This window comes from Callithrix jacchus, chromosome 21 (assembly GCF_049354715.1).
Source record: "Callithrix jacchus isolate 240 chromosome 21, calJac240_pri, whole genome shotgun sequence".
NCBI lineage: Eukaryota > Metazoa > Chordata > Mammalia > Primates > Cebidae > Callithrix > Callithrix jacchus.
This window is the reverse complement of record NC_133522.1, coordinates 28043835-28060945: the sequence shown is the minus strand read 5'-3', so window position 1 is coordinate 28060945 and position 17111 is coordinate 28043835. Positions and strand designations below refer to the sequence as shown.

Here is a 17111-nt window from a genome sequence, read left to right as displayed (position 1 = left end):
TCTTTGCAATGCAGGTGCATTGAAAAATATTCTAAATTGAAAACGCTCCCTATGCATATGGTAAAGGAGCACAATGTAAGCAAATTACACTTTCAATTTCAGATGTCATATTATTCCAAAATTTCAGTCCGAATCAAAATCAGAAGACAATTTGAATGAATGTACTTTTCTATTGTCGACATGTATCTTCCCATAATATTTAGAACATGTAAATATCTTTAACAGCACAGCCTCAGAATAATAAACAGAATTCACATCAATACTAAGTTTACAGATAGTGATCTCATAGGATCATGCAGAAATTATATAGAGTTTGAATACAGCAGGATTTACTTCTTTATTTACTTAGCACTGTTTATAATACATTAACGTTTCCTTGACACTAGAGCAAGGGTCCGCAAACCTTTTCTGTAAATCTCCAGGTATTAAGGATCATATTTCTTTAGGCTAAACCAACTCTGCCACAGCTTCTCAACTCTGCCTCCAAAGCAGCCAAAGACAGTATGTGGCTAATGGGCATGACTGTGTTCTGATTACAACTTGTGGAAAAAGGGCATGGATTTGCCCTGAGATCCCTACACTGCTAAATCCTAGTCTAGAGCTTAAAGCTTCCCAAAATAGCTGTTGAAAATTTAGGGTCAAACATTCCAATTTCCACAATTAGACATATAGATTCAGATTTTTAAAAACTGCAATAGTATTAGAACATATAACTTAGGGAGTTACCAAAATACTAACTGTCGGAAATAGTGGTGACTTCCGCATTATGATACAACCAGCTGACAGCAGGCGCAGGTGAACTGCTAACTCGGCAAACGACTTCTGCATCTTCTCCTTGTTTGAATTCTTGTGGAGACACCACTTCTCTGAAAGTGAGTTTTTCTGTATCAACAAAAAGAAATCACAAATCACAAAAGTATTGTTGCCTATTTCTCCTAATAACATAATCCAAACTTTATTGATACTATAATAAAATAATTAGGCAAACCTAGATACTTTAAAATCTTAAACTAGATAACTGAATTCTTCTCCCTAATACCTTTCTATCTCACTGAGAATAAAATCCAAATATCTTTCAATGCCATAAAAGGTTCAATATAAACTGGAGTTTATCTCCACTACTCCAGTCCGAATTTTGTCTCTGTCTTCTTAGTCACTGTGCTCCAGGAAAACTGTGTTCTTTGAGGTTCTTTGAACATTCCAGGTTCATTCTCACCACTGGGCATTTGTACCGCTTCCAATTCATTCAGATTCTTATCCAACATACCTATACAAAATCGCAATATTGCTTTCCATTTTAAGGTTCCCTGTCTCTCTACCGCACATAATTTATTTTCTATAGAATTCCATAGCATGCTTATCTAGCATTTATCTATTTGTTTCAGCTTATTGTCTGTGTATCTCTGGCTGCAACTCAGAATTATAGTTGATATACCCCAATAAGTGTCTGGAATGAATGAATGAACATGAATATTTATGCTTGATGAGAAATTCTCATAGAAGTAATGCATTGTTCTTGCAATATCTTTTTTTTTTTTTTAACCTTTGTAAATGAAATGTCAGGGTTCTTCTTCTGCATCATTTAAAATAAAAAGTATTTCCACAAACTATATCAATAAAATGGCCATTTCAATTTAATTATTTGCTATTATGAAATAGATACTGCAGTGGTTTACATGAATTAGGAAAGTATCATTCCTCCAGAAGCTTAAAATCAAATAGGAGGAAAAAACTCCAAATCGGGATGCACAAGAGCAACAATGTACCCACAAAATGCTCTGGTCATCAAACAGGAAGCCCTACTGTGGGAAAGTTCTGACTTTGTTTCCCACATCCTATTTCTAAAATAATCAGACACAAAACTACAGATATGAAATGATGTATGGGCTTGCATTCCAAAAGTATATAGAATTTATCATTGGTAGAAATGCTAACTACATATAAATTGTAAAGTGTTACTCTAAGTACTTTCTGCAATATTATTTAAGGTAGTACTCAAATAAACTCCATATATGACATAGGTGCCATTATTATCCTCATTTTATATGTGAGGAAACTAAAGACAGAGAGGTTACATGATTTGCTCAAGATCCCAAAAGTAATTGGGATAGATTGCTTTAAAACACAGGAGTCAACTGATTTCAAAGTTGCCAAACAGGTTAATGATTCCTAAATATGAGGAGGAGAAAGGAAGATAGAAATAATCTGAGGACATAAAATGAAGTGCAAATGTGGAAACCCTTGCTAATAAAAACACTTAGTGGTAAAGAATCCTGGCTCGATATTACAGTCTATGAGATTAGTTTCAACTTTCTCTCTGACTACTCCTGTTCACTGACCCTTCCCTAAATTCTCATTCTAAAATGGTCAGCGCTGTCATGCATTTTCATTTGTTCTAATCATGACCTTTTATTTTACAGTGAAAAATAACCATTGAATGAATATCATACCACTAAATAAACCACTATTCTCTATTTACCCCACAAATTCTTAATGGCTTTAGCAATGAAAACATTTTTATTAATAGTATTTAACAAACATAAACAATGTCATATATATATATTTATTAATACTTATTACCTGCTATCTATTTTATTCTAAGATGCACTCTGATAAAGCATAAATAAACTGGTATTTATTTTCAATGCACATATTTCTTAATGAGTGGTAAGTTTTAGTATTAAACATTTTATTTTGTTTAAATTTTTATAAGCAAATAAAATTTAATACACTAAACCATATAAATACATGACTTACGGTAAATTTCCAAAACTACCGTAGCTTCTTGTGTCTGTCCTTTGGCATCTGTTGCTTGACAACGATATATCCCTGCATCTTCTATATTTGCGTTGTAGATGGTTAACCGTGACCTAACACCTTCCTTTTGCACCACTACCCTCTGTGTTGAAATTATCTTCTCTCCTTGAGGATTATACCAATCTATACTTTCAGGTTCACCAATTGCTGCAAAGAGCCATGGAAAAGAAAGGTTTGAAAATATGTTATAAATGTTTGTTTAAACACTGGAATTTACTATTTAATAATTATATATATTTATTTACTATTTAATAAACATATATATATATATATGTTATTGCACTTTAGGTTCTGGGGTACATGTGCAGAACATGCAGGATTGTTACATAGGTACATACATGGCAATGTGGTTGCTGCCTCCATACCCCCGTCACCTTATGTGGTATTTCTCCCCATGTTATCCCTCCCTAATTTTAACAATTTAGGAAAAAAATGTATGTAAGAAACTGGAAATCTCAGAATCTGACAAAACTTAAAGTAAACATAAATGTTAGTGTAAATGTTCATCTTTGCTTATCCAACATGGAGGATTCCCTCTTGAGTAGGGAACACCTAAAAATTTCATAGCAAACTTCCTGTATAGTATTTATGCTATGATTGTTTAAATTTCCCCTTAGTAAACAATGTATTATTACATTTAAGTACTGAAACTGTCTTGGCCACTGGGCCAGACATAAATCCCACTTATACATAATATCTAAACAGAACCACAATTACTAATATGATTTCACTTGCTCAATTGCCTTTGTAGGGTCAGGAGATAACACTTACATCCTGAAAATGCCCAGTTTACAAAAATGTAAATCTTTCACAAAACAAAGTTTGGCCTTTGATAATACTAAATTTGGAATTAATTCTGTAGCTGCTAAACTTGAATAGATAGGGCCAATGACCATTTTTATAATGATGTCCTAATCTCTTTTCCCCAGTGAAATGAGTAGTTTCATTATTTTAATCTAAAACTGCTATTTAATCATATGATACTTACAATGCATCGAAATGATACTTACACTTCTAGATAATTACAACCAAATCATTACAGGGTAAATATTTATTTAAGTTTTCCAATTCAGAATTTAGGTTATTATCTTCTTCCAAAAAGCTTAAGATTTCTGTGTTTGCTTTTATGCACCAAAAGGATGCATTTCACCTAATTGCTTGAGATATCATTTATGGAAGCAGTATACACTATTAACTCAAAAGTATCGGTGGGGAAACGTATAAAGTCAACTAACATCTGCAGGACCTCTTTGAAGAAAATTATTCCTTCTCATTTTTCGTAAGAAATGGTTTTAGAAACAAATTATCCGCCTTTCTATAACAAATTAGACATGCTTGAGTAAAAGTATGAAAGAAAGTTTAGTGAATCTTAAATAGATCTTAGTTAAGTTATCTTCAGCTTTTTCTAAACAAATCATAAAACCATAGTTGTTACAAAGTAATGCATTTGCAGAGAGAGGGATGTGTTTTATTTAATTCCTCCCTCTATGGAGAAGTTATAAAATATAATTTAAATATTCATTTCTTTAAATTTGAATAATACAAAATATTATTTTACATAGTAAATTAAATAGGATATTCTGATAAATATTTTGGACCTTTTCATTCTTAATATGAAGGAGCATATCATTTTTATTGACACTTTATTGTGGATTCTCATAAATCAGTTATAATTATTTTCTTTCAGGCATCTCTAACAAATAATAATTTATATCAAAACTTTCCATATTGATAAGACTGGACTATTGTACAGATTATTATAAATAGCATTGAACTTTTTATTTTCCTAAAATGTAGTTATAACAATTAATTATCTGTATGACACAGTTCTTTAGCTCTTTGAGGATGTACCATCCCTTTAGTTCAAATTTATTTTATTTTAGATTCTGTATTTTTAAGGTGTCTGAAAATTTTAGAGGTGTATCTAGGTAGTCAGCATTATGGTAGAAAAATACATACAAGCATAGTGACTTGTATGGTTTTCCCATATCTTTATTTTTAGAATCTTGTTTTACTACTATATTTAATATAAATAAGACTACTTCCAACACTACAGGAAAGCTCTAGGTGATACATCTTTATATAAAAGAAAAAAAATGCTTACTCAGTTAACATTCTTATTAAGAGCAAAACTCATCACCAATTAAATGGTCTTAATTCATTTTAAAGTATGGCTTAATTAGAGTTATGTAATACGTACAAGCAATTAGTCTGTGCAATATATTTCATAGTGATAGATAAATACATAAAAATACTACACTTTCATTTTATTTTCAAAATTCATTTTTCAAACAATTTTATTATTCTGTCATTATGCAAAACAATTTAGTGTGTTTTAATTTATGAAGATATAAATAAAATATGGATGGGGATTAGAAACAGTGACCTATATGCTTGTGTCAAAGCTCTGCTGACATAATATGTAATGCTGAATCAATCTCTTCCCCACTCTCTGATTTTTTCATGTGTCAATATACAAATACATGTATTAACATATCTATCAATAACAACTTTAAGAAGGAAATTGTATAAAGAATTAAGGGCCCTATTTATGTTCTAATAAAATATTTTATACATATATACTCCAGATATAATTTATAAAATGTTATAACTCTACCTTTATTTTTATTAATTTGAATATTGATTTAAACAAATCATGTCATTCTCAAGATAATTTTTAGAATGCATTTTATGTTTCCAGTGTCTATTATAATCCAGTTTTAAATTGATTTAGTTAATCAAGATTAGAAACAATTCTAAAATAGTCTCATAACCACTTTTAGCACCAAGGTTTTACATTCTTTAAATATATCATATCTGAGTATAAAGACTTTTATTTGTATAAATGAACATACTGAATCTAAATAAATAATGGACTCATTTATCAGTTCTATAATATGCTTAATTAAACTTTGATGCTGAAATATTTAAAAGTCTTCAAAGAAAAACATATGTGTATTATTATACTGAATGAGGCCCATAAAATATGCCATAAGTATAATGGAATATGATTCTTTCAATTGTCTTAAAAGTCTGGCCAAAGCTTTCCTGATTAAAAAACTATCTAGAATATTAGAATAATTTGTGTCGTAATGTTTCCATTCAAGTATAACTATAGTGCAGTGTATCATATCAAATTTATTCATTGCATAGTTACAAAAACTGTTCAGTTATAATCTTTATATTTATCCTAATTTAACTGTTTATACTGAAATAATATTTAAAATTATTTATCAGGTATAATGCATGCATAAATTATTTTCAAAATAAATGATCTAGATTAGCAGTCAAATTAACAATTTGAATTAAATTAACAAAAATAAAATTTATATTATTTAATATGCAAGTTACAGTTATTAACACCTTTCCAAGCATTATAAACCCAATTATGGCCAGGCACAGTGGCTCACATCTGTAATCCCAGCACTTTGGGAGGCCAAGTTGGGTGGACTACTTGGGGTCAGGTGTTTGAGACCAGCCCAACCAACATAGTGAAATCCTGTCTCTACCTAAAAAACAAAAATGCAAAGATAAGCCAGGTGTGGTGGTGCACCCCTGTAGTCCCAGCTACTCAGGAGGCCGAGGCAGCAGAATGACTTGAACCCAGAAGGGGGAGGTTGCAGTTATCAGACATCACACCACTGCCCTCCAGCTTGGGCAACAGAGTGAGATCCCATCTCAAACAATCAAACAAATAAACAAAAAGCCAATGAGATGATGAGATGTAGAGTATTGAGTTTTTAACTAGCTAAGTTTACCCAATGTATTTTATTAATATTTTTAAGAGAAACCAAGTTATCTGAAGATATTTATAGAAATACGTACCTGTACATGTGAAGAATTTAGATTCACCCACACTAAGCTCTACTTTGCTAAGTGAAATTGTCACTTGAAGAAGAGCTGAAAAAAAAAATTGAGAAACAATTAATGGTGATTTTTAAACATGAAATCTAAGATTTAATGCATGACGTCTAAACCACATGGTCCAAATGCTGATTATTTTCCCCAATTTTTATTACCTATAAAGAAAAATAAAAGTTTTGTAAAACATGATCTACAATTATACATTTTACTTTATTATGTATTTAATAATCAGACTAAATACAGCACTTATTTAAGCTGATAGTCTGAAATTCTGTTATTCAAGTAAGTGAACAAATTCACACTCAGACAATCTGTTCCTTATTTTGAGATTAGGTCTTATATGTACAACCACACTGGGCAATGACTAAGTTTGCCCAACAGTATAAATTCTCTACTATCATTAAAACAACAACTACACACACACACACACACACACACACACACACACACACAAAGTTAACTACATTTTGACACCTATTGAAAAATGACTACGAAGGCAGGCATACACAGGAAAGAAAGCACTGCACAGAGTAAGATGAAGAAGCACTGATTTTCACGAGACCAATATATTAAGTGAAGGATCTAGGACAAAAAATACAGGAGATGCCTGATATTTTAAATAAGTTTGCTGTAAAATTTAATACCTAATGTAGATGATGGGATGATGAATACAGCAAACCACCATGGCAAATGTTTACCTATATAACAAACCTGCACGTTCTGAACATGTATCCCAAAACTTAAAGTATAACGTTAAAAAAGAAAAATTATTCTTAATAACCCAGAAAAAAATAAATAAAATACTTGAATACCTAGAATTTTAGAAGATAAGCAAAGTTTTAATATGAATTGACATATTTCTAATAATATGTAGAAAAGAAAACATGACCACTTCCCAAACTCAGTCTCACACCTTCCATGCACTCAAATATATGTAGTTGAGATTTTCATAAGGTTATAAAGCTGCAAAAGATAAATAAAGGAAGATCTGAAACCAGAGTACAAAACTGCACTGGGAATTTATCGATCATAGTAACTAAAATGCTTATTTCAGTGAAACACAGAGACAGGATCCATGTTTGCCCAGAACAACAGGGTGCTATAGAACACCAGGTAACTCTGAACTGGAATGAGATTTACCATCAAAGGAGGGTATAAAATCAACCAACCCAATGGTAAAGGGAAATGACAAGGAAACCTGCCTCCCCCAAGCTAGGGAAGGAAAGAATATTTCTCATCAGATTAACAAGAAGTTTTGCCATATCCCATGTTTGGGATTTTAATTATAAACGTGTTCTTAGGAAAATCCTAACCCGAGAAAAACTAAAAAAGTAGTCTCACAAGTAGGGCTGACAGTTAAGTGGCAAAAGCAATCACAAAAACCATTCAGAAGAACCATATCGCCAGCCCAGATTGCCCAATAATTTCATAAATGAATGAGACTTTCTTCAATCTAGAGTTATTTCTGACATTATAAAACACATGGCGAAATAAGGCAATGTAAGCGGGAGTCAGTTGAAACAGCAAATCAGAGAAATAAACCCATGAGATTTGAACTAACATAATTTTTAGACTAAGGATCTAACACAACTACATTGAAAGTGTTTAAAGAAATAAAATGTGTAATCAAGAACAGGAGGAAGGAACAAAATATTTATTGAAGAAAACCCTGGCAATTATGCTGTTTAAGCTCTTCAAAATATGTTTCCTCATACTTTCCATCTTAAATTGTAAAATTCCTTCCTCCTTTTCAGAAACCTCTCTAGGAAACTTGGGCTGGGACCATACGACTTTCCTAAGTCCTATTTTTATTCAGAATTCACCAGTACCCAGAGAATGATTGGGATGTTATAGAGGCTCAATAAGTGTTCGGATATGTCTAACATTTCAAAAAGAAAATAGCACAAGTCAGAAAATAAGAGAAGTAGGTAAGGGAAAAGGACAGTAAGATAAAGAAGCGTTGCCTATGTTTCTTATAGATAAGCTACTAAACAATGCCAAATGTTTGAAAATTCAGATGTATTTTTCCTTTAAATAAGTAACTAATTTTCTTTTTGAAGTTAGCTTAAGTGGAATGATGTCAACAGAGGCAAACTGCAAAATTCAAGGAATTTGCAAATGCCCTTAATAAAAATCTTGAATCTGAAGAGGTGTACGGAGTTACTGGAATCCACAATTCATGGCAGTGTATCATGGATATTATAAATTGGGAAGACTTGAGAATGCAGATAGAAGGGAAGGAAGCAGAAAATATATTACAGGTTTGAAAGAAAAGGGGAAATTATAATTATGTGTCTTCTCTTTTCTTTCTTCCCTTTATTTTCTTCTTTTATATCTTATTTCCCCTTAAACTGTACTTTCTCTAAACCTAATCTTGCAATCTTCAACCTGCAGTTAACATTAGCATACTTTAATTTCAAGTTTTCTATGTGCAAACCAAACACATTCCTCTAACATCAAAATTTGCTCACTGTTCACTATCCCATTTTTAGTCACCATCAGTTTCCAAGCATTATCAATATAATCTATTTGTATGCATTTTTAAAAATTTTTAAATACATGCGCTCATTAATTTTATTCCAATACAGTTCAATTGCCAGCATATTTCTTTTTCCCACTTTTGCCTCTTTAATCTCTTTTCCCTTTAATGTATTTCTTAATGTATAAACTGCATGCACATGTTTCTAAAACTATGTTTAATTTTACTCTTCTGCTCAAAAATCTTCAAAGTAGATTTAATTTGTCCCTTACCACACAAATTTTAATTGGGAGAAAACTTACTTTTCCAAGTTTATTGGCTGTTTATTTCCAACGCTTCTGCAGGTATGATCACCTAGGATTCACTCTTCCTCCTCTCCGTAACCGACTCACACTTGCTCACCATTGTGCATCATTTGCCCAAAATGTTTTTACTGTTTTTGTCCATTCTAATCTCTGTTTTTTTTTTTTTTTACAACTCCTCACGGCTTCCTACTTTCTATCTTCAAAGAAAACATAAAATATCATTAACTTTACTAAACAGTGTGTGATAGGTAAATATAAGTGAGAGCTCATTCATCAAATTTTTATTTCTCCTAATCTAATAATACATGAAAAATGGCAGAATAATTCAGACTTAACAACAGCTTATTTTGTGCTATGCACAGAACACCAACTGTATTAACAATATATATATATATATATATATATATATATATTTTTTTTTTTTTTTTTTTTTTTTGAGACGGAATTTCACTCCTGTTACCCGGGCTGGAGTGCAATGGCCGGATCTCGGCTCACTGCAACTTCCGCCTCCTAGGTTTAGGCAATTCTCCTGCCTCAACCTCCCAAGTAGCTGGGATTACAGGCACACACCACCAAGTCCAGCTAAGTTTTTATATTTTTAGTAGAAACGGGGTTTTACCGCGTTGACCAGGATGGTCTTCATCTCTTGACCCCGTGATCCACCCGCCTCAGCCTCCCAAAGTGCTGGGATTACAGGCTTAAGCCACGGCGCCTGGCCTAACAATATATAATTTTAAAGTGACTTCATTTAAGGGTATCAGAGCATCTAAGAAATGTATGCTAATTATTGCATAATGCCTACCACTGACCTTCTGAATAAATTTGCTTTTCTAAGGAAGGGTTTTATTAAAAAAAAAAAATTGAAAGATGTCAGAATTTAAAAATTCAAATACAGTTCTGAAAATGTTGATACTAATTTGTTAATCTGTTGGAAAAGTAGCATAAATTCATTTTAATAAAATAAAATTGACTATGAAATTAATTAATTTATACTAAAACATCTGGTTAATTTTTCCTTCAGTACAAATTACTAATTCACATATTAATTAAGCCATATTACTAATGGACATTTTGGTGAATGGGCAAAATTATTTATTTTATTGCTATATATATTTAAAATATATAGAGAAAACATCAATCTCTACTTCACTACATTTCCCAAAGACCAGATTTGCTCTAATTGAACTACATATATACTTTAAAACGTTTGCATATTAGTAAAATCCTACAGAACTAAAATTTAAGGTCATGTCTTTATCATTGCTCTAGCGGTTGATTTTTGAACCAAATCAAAATAATATAGGTGATGAGTTTATCACCTACAGCAGTTAGAAAAAAACTAAATGGTTTCCCAATGTCAAAAAGTTATGTTTGCAGAAAATTGGACAAAATAAACATTTTATAGCTATCAACAAATATTGTCACAAATTCTTACTTAAAGTAAGGAAAAGTTATAAACCCAAGGACTGAAAAGTAAATGCATGATGAATATATGTCTTTTGTAAATAATTCCCAAAGAATTGCCATGTAATAACCATCTTAAAAGTAGAGTTAGGTAAATTCAAAACTACAAACTATACTTATAAGTAATTATTAACTATATGTATTTTGCAAATCCCCCTTGTAAATACTATCACACTCAAAAATAGTAAGAAATTCTTTTTAATGTCAAGGAGTTTATGATGTATTTGGGAGGACTTTGGGGCTACATAAAATTACGTAAAATAAAATAAGATGGAGTGTACCCATTTTGGCCATTGTAAAATTTATGATCAAGAAGGCTTTATAGGGGACAATAAAACATAAAAATATTTTTTAATGGCATAGATAATGTTATAAAAATGGAAAAAGAGTAAGGGCATTCCACCTTGGGAAATGCAAAAGTGTTCAAGGAACATTTAGGAAATTATAGATGAGGTTCATCTCATCTGGAATATTGTTGAGATATTGGAAAAATGTTTGAAAAACAATCAGGAGAATACCAACAGCCTTAAATTTCTGTCCATTAATTACTTATAAATAAATACTTACCTAATAAAATTTGCATTTAGAAAGATTGGTTGCAAAGTAAAATTACTGACAAATTGAAGGAAGATAAAAACATGAAGATATGTTGTGATAAATATATGAGTTGACTGTGGCAAAGAATATGAAAAGGTAGAGAATAGATGTAACAAAAGATTCAAGTTATGTTACATCTGTGATCAATTAAAACATTAGTGATAAAGGAGAATAGCCAAAGACGTTAAGATTTTCTACCTTGGTTGGCACAAGGGTTACTGATACAACAAAGAATTTCACCATGAGTGTTAACCTATGATAAAGAGAGGGAGACAGAATTTTGGATATTTCTCATAATCAGCTAATGGAGGGAAAACATAAGCCCACAAATTTATGTTTTAAATGAAGATTATTTCTCAAAACTAAATATAATCACATTATATCAAATATAATCATTATCATAAAAGATAAAATCAATATTTATAATTCAAGTAAATGTCCAGAACAAACAGATATTCAAAAGAGATTTTTAAAATTTATAATATAAATATAATGAATGCGTTACCATTTCTAAGTTGCATCAGGGTACCAAGAGCCCTTTGCTATTTAATACAACATTTTGCAGTGGCATTTAAAATGTGTTTATCTCCTACTGAGATTTAAAAACTGACAACGGAACCAGTCTTCTAAGTCTGACACAAAGCCAATTTGATTCACTTAAAAATTCACGAGACATGCAGGGATAACTTAAGACACTGATTAATCTTGGACAACAACTTGCAACATTTTCAACAAGCGCTTGTTTACTTTCCTAGGATTCCACATTAAGAGAGTTAAAAGACTAATATATTTATTTAGCAATTAAAGAAACTCTCAGAGTATTACTCCTTAAAATGTTCTTACAAATTATTGATTATACCAAATGAATATAATTTTCTCATTGAAACATCTTAAAATGTTATCTACTGTAAGAGAATTATTTACATTATTTAATTATTCTCTCCTTGCAACAGGATTTTTATAACAGTGCATTACAACAGCCTATGTGGGTTAATCAATTCTGAAAGCTGCCATGTTAAAAAAACAGTTATTTTGTATCACTTAGAGAAATTCTCTAATGTCAAACATTTTAGGAAATCTAATGACTATGAATATTGTATTAAAACTATGTTTATTGTTTCTTCCAATTGTAACAAGAAAACAAAGTTAACAAGATTTTAGTATAGTTCCTGCTTACCTGCCTATCTCTTTATATCTGTACTCAAACCTCTTTGATCTTCTAATCCTAAATTAGAAAAATAAATGTCTGTGCTACTAGGTCATCTGAATCTTTCTAGGACTAACTGATTAAACTTCTTGTGCGTCTTTTTCTATAGCCATTTTTTTCTGTCAAGCTATACACACTTTTTAATCATTTTCATCCTAAACAAGAAATAATAATAAATTTAAAAACCAAAAGAGAAAATAAAACAAAAAAAAAAATAATATTTAAAATTCTCCTCCTAATCCTCTCTCAAATTAATGCAATATATCCTACTTGTCATTACATTTTTTTAAAAAACAAACTTTCTAGTACCTATTCTTTATTTTTTATTTTGTTCTCTCCATTCTATGAATAAGCTTAGTATCCTTAAGATCAACCATAATCGAGGACTCAAGATGGCGCTGTGAGAACAACCCAGGATTGGAGCTCACGTTGAATCCGCAAACGGTGCGTCAGAGCTGCATTTCCAGACTGATCTTTGTTGCCCACAGAACGGGGAAACTCCCAAGTATAAAAAGACACGGGATGCCAGGCAGTAGGTCTGCCTGGCGAAGCCGGCAGCTGGGGTGGCGGTGGCCGGCCTTACCCAGCAATCCCCACAGGGCGCGCTTGTCTGGGTGCCCTGTTGAACCGGCAACCTGAGACTTGAGAGGGCTGGACTTGAGACTGAACGAGACTTGGACAGTAGCCCATCCCAGGGGATTGCAGGGACAGATCGTTTGGGATACCCAGTGGGACGAACAAAACCGCGATTTCAAACTATCCCGAGCAGACAGTCAGAGACGCTCTTTGGGGAGGGGCATCCACCACTACGGAGGCAACCCGCCCCAACTGAGATACATGCCCACGGCTGACGCAGCCAGCCGTTGCCGAGGCAACCCGTCCCTACTGAGATACACGCCCACTGCTGACGCAGCCTGCCGTTGCTGAGGCCACACGCTATAACAAAGAGACTCCGCCACAGGGCATGGCGGAGACCACAGCAGAGCCTGCAGGAAAAGGGCGAATCACACAACAGCAGGGCGGAGCCTCGGCAGCCAAACAGTGGCTAGTCTGCATTCTAGCTGGGCAGGACACCTCATCGAACATCCAAAAATAAAGCCCAAACCCCTCAACACAGAGCATTTGAGAAAAAAAAAAAGGGTGTTTTTTAATGAGCTCTGTTGCAGCAGAATCAAACATAGCAGCCTAACAGCCCTGAATGAACAACAGAGCGCACAGCTCAGCAATTAAGCCCCTATAAAGTACAAACTGTCTCCTCAAGCAGCTCCCTGACCCCTCTATATCCAAAAGACTGTCATTAGGCAGGCATCATCCTGGGACAAAGATAGCAGAAAAAGAAACTGGTAGCATCCCTCGCTGTGCCACAGCTGCTAGAGGTGCACCCCAGACAAGCAGGGTCTGGAGCGGACCTCAGCGGTTGTACAGCAAAGGGGCTAGACTGGTAGAAGGAAAACCAAGCAACAGAAATACTTCATCATCAACATTCTGGGTGTCCACTCAGAGACCCAATCGAAAAGTCAGCAACTACGCAAACGACCAGCAGACAAATCCACAAAGATGGGAAGAAACCAGCGCAAAAAGGAGGAAAACACCCGAAACCAGAACACCTCGCCTCCTAGAAAGGACAAAAGCTCCACACCAGCAAGGAAACAAAGCTGGACGGAGAATGACTGTGACGAAATGACGGAATTAGACTTCAGAAGATGGATAATGAGAAACTTTTGTGAGCTAAAAGATCATGTATTAAATCAATGCAAAGAAACTAAGAACCTTGAAAAAAGATTTGAAAAAAGATTGGAGGAAATGATAACAAGAATGGATAACTCAGAGAGGAATATGAATGAATTAAAGGAGCTGAAAAACACAATACGAGAACTTCACGAAGCAAACCCAAGTTTCAATAGCCGAATTGACCAAGCAGAAGAAAGAATATCTGAAGTCGAAGACCAACTCAATGAAATAAAACGAGAAACCAAGATCAGAGAAAAAAGCGCAAAAAGGAATGAACAAAGTCTCCAAGAAATGTGGGACTATGTGAAAAAACCTAACCTACATTTGATAGGTGTACCAGAAGGGGACGAAGAGAATGAATCCAAGCTGGAAAATACTCTTCAGGACATCATCCAGGAAAATTTCCCCCACCTAGCAAGACAGGCCAACACTCAATTGCAGAAAATACAGAGAACACCACAAAGATATTCCGCAAGAAGAGCAACCCCAAGGCACATAATCGTCAGATTCAACAGGGTTGAAATAAAGGAGAGAATACTAAGGATAGCCAGAGAGAAAGGTCGGGTCACCCACAAAGGGAAGCCCATCAGACTCACAGCAGATATCTCGGCAGAAACACTACAAGCCAGAAGAGAGTGGGGGCCAATATTCAACATTCTTAAAGAAGAGAATTTTCAACCCAGAATTTCATATCCAGCCAAACTGAGCTTCAGAAGTGAAGGAAAAATAAAATCCTTTGTGAACAAGCAAGTACTCAGAGATTTTGTCACCACCAGGCCTGCTTTACAAGAGCTCCTAAAAGAGGAACTACACATAGAAAGGATCAATCAGTACCAGCCATTCCAAAATCACACTGAATGCTAAAGAGTTTCAACATAATAAAGAATCTACAACAACTAACAGGCAAAACAGCCACTTAGCATCAAAATGGCAGTATCAAATTCACACATAACAATATTAACCCTAAATGTAAATGGACTAAATGCACCAATCAAAAGACACAGACTGGCAAAGTGCATAAAAATCCAAAACCCATCAGTGTGCTGTATCCAGGAAACCCATCTCACATGCAAGGATACACAAAGGCTCAAAATAAAGGGATGGAGAAAGATTTACCAAGCTAATGGAAAGCAAAAAAAAGCAGGAGTTGCAATTCTCATCTCTGATAAAATAGACTTTAAAGCAACAAAGATCAAAAGAGACAAAGAAGGCCATTACATAATGGTAAAAGGATCAATACAACAAGAAGAGGTAACGATCCTAAACATATATGGACCCAATGCAGGAGCACCCAGATACATAAGGCAAGTTCTTAATGACTTACAAAAGGACTTAGACTCCCACACAATAATAGTGGGAGACTTTAACACTCCACTGTCAATACTAGACAGATCAGCCAGACAGAAAATCAACAAGGATATCCAGGGCTTGAACTCAGACCTGGAGCAAGCAAACCTGGTGGACATTTACAGAACTCTCCACCCCAAATCCACAGAATACACATTCTTCTCAGCACCACATCACACCTACTCTAAAATTGACCACATAATTGGAAGTAAAGCACTGCTCAACAAATGCAAAACAACTGAAATCATAACAAACAGCCTCTCAGACCATAGTGCAATCAAGTTAGAACTCAGAATTCAGAAACCGACCCAGAACCGCACAGCTTCATGGAAACTGAACAACTGGCTCTTGAATGTTGACTGGGTAAACAACGAAACGAAGGCAGTAATAAAGAAGTTCTTCGAAACCAATGAGAACGAAGACACAACGTGCCAGAACCTCTGGGACACATTTAAAGCAGTCTCTAGAGGAAAGTATATAGCAATAAGTGCCCATATGAGGAGAATGGAGAGATCCAAAATTGACACCCTATCGTCAAAATTGAAAGAGCTAGAGGAGCAAGATCAAAAAAACTCAAAACCCAGCAGAAGACAAGAAATAACTAAGATCAGAGCTGAGCTGAAGGAGACTGAGACACGAAAAACCCTTCAAAAAATCAATAAATCCAAGAGCTGGTTTTTTGAGAAAGATCAACAAAATAGACAGACCACTAGCCAGATTGATTAAAAAGAAAAGAGAGAACAACCAAATAGATGCAATAAAAAATGATAAAGGGGAAATCACCACGGATTCCACAGAAATTCAAACCATAATCAGAGAATATTACAAACAACTCTATGCACATAAATTAGTAAACCTGGAAGAAATGGATAAATTCCTGGACTCCTGTGTCCTCCCAAGCATAAACCAGGAGGAAGCTGAAACTATGAATAGACCAATAACAAGGTCTGAAGTTGAGGCAGCAATTAAGAGCCTACCACACAAAAAAAGCCCAGGTCCAGACGGGTTCACAGCCGAATTCTACCAGACACACAAGGAGGAGCTGGTACCATTCCTTCTAAAACTATTTCAAACAATCCAAAAAGAGGGAATCCTACCCAAATCATTTTATGAGACCAACATCATCCTGATACCAAAACCCGGCAGAGACCCAACGAGGAAAGAAAACTTCAGGCCAATATCCATGATGAACATAGATGCAAAAATCTTCAATAAAATATTGGCAAGCCGATTGCAACAGCAAATCAAAAAACTTATTCATCATGATCAAGTAGGATTCATCCCAGGGATGCAAGGCTGG

The 17111-nt window shown here is 34.0% G+C and overlaps 1 protein-coding gene across 4 annotated transcripts in view; it reads right to left on the bottom strand.

Annotated features, from left to right (window-relative positions):
* The window catches only part of NCAM2 (neural cell adhesion molecule 2), a 549137-nt gene that overhangs the window by 239405 nt on the left and 292621 nt on the right, over positions 1 to 17111 (bottom strand). For all 4 annotated transcript variants that reach the window (XM_035282876.3, XM_054249026.2, XM_035282875.3 and 1 more), the window contains exons 2-4: positions 6643 to 6717; positions 2758 to 2964; positions 739 to 882 (exon numbers count right to left, since the gene is read on the bottom strand). In XM_035282876.3, coding sequence (XP_035138767.1) covers positions 739 to 882; positions 2758 to 2964; positions 6643 to 6717 — 426 coding nt within the window. The remainder of the gene's footprint in view (positions 1 to 738; positions 883 to 2757; positions 2965 to 6642; positions 6718 to 17111) is intronic.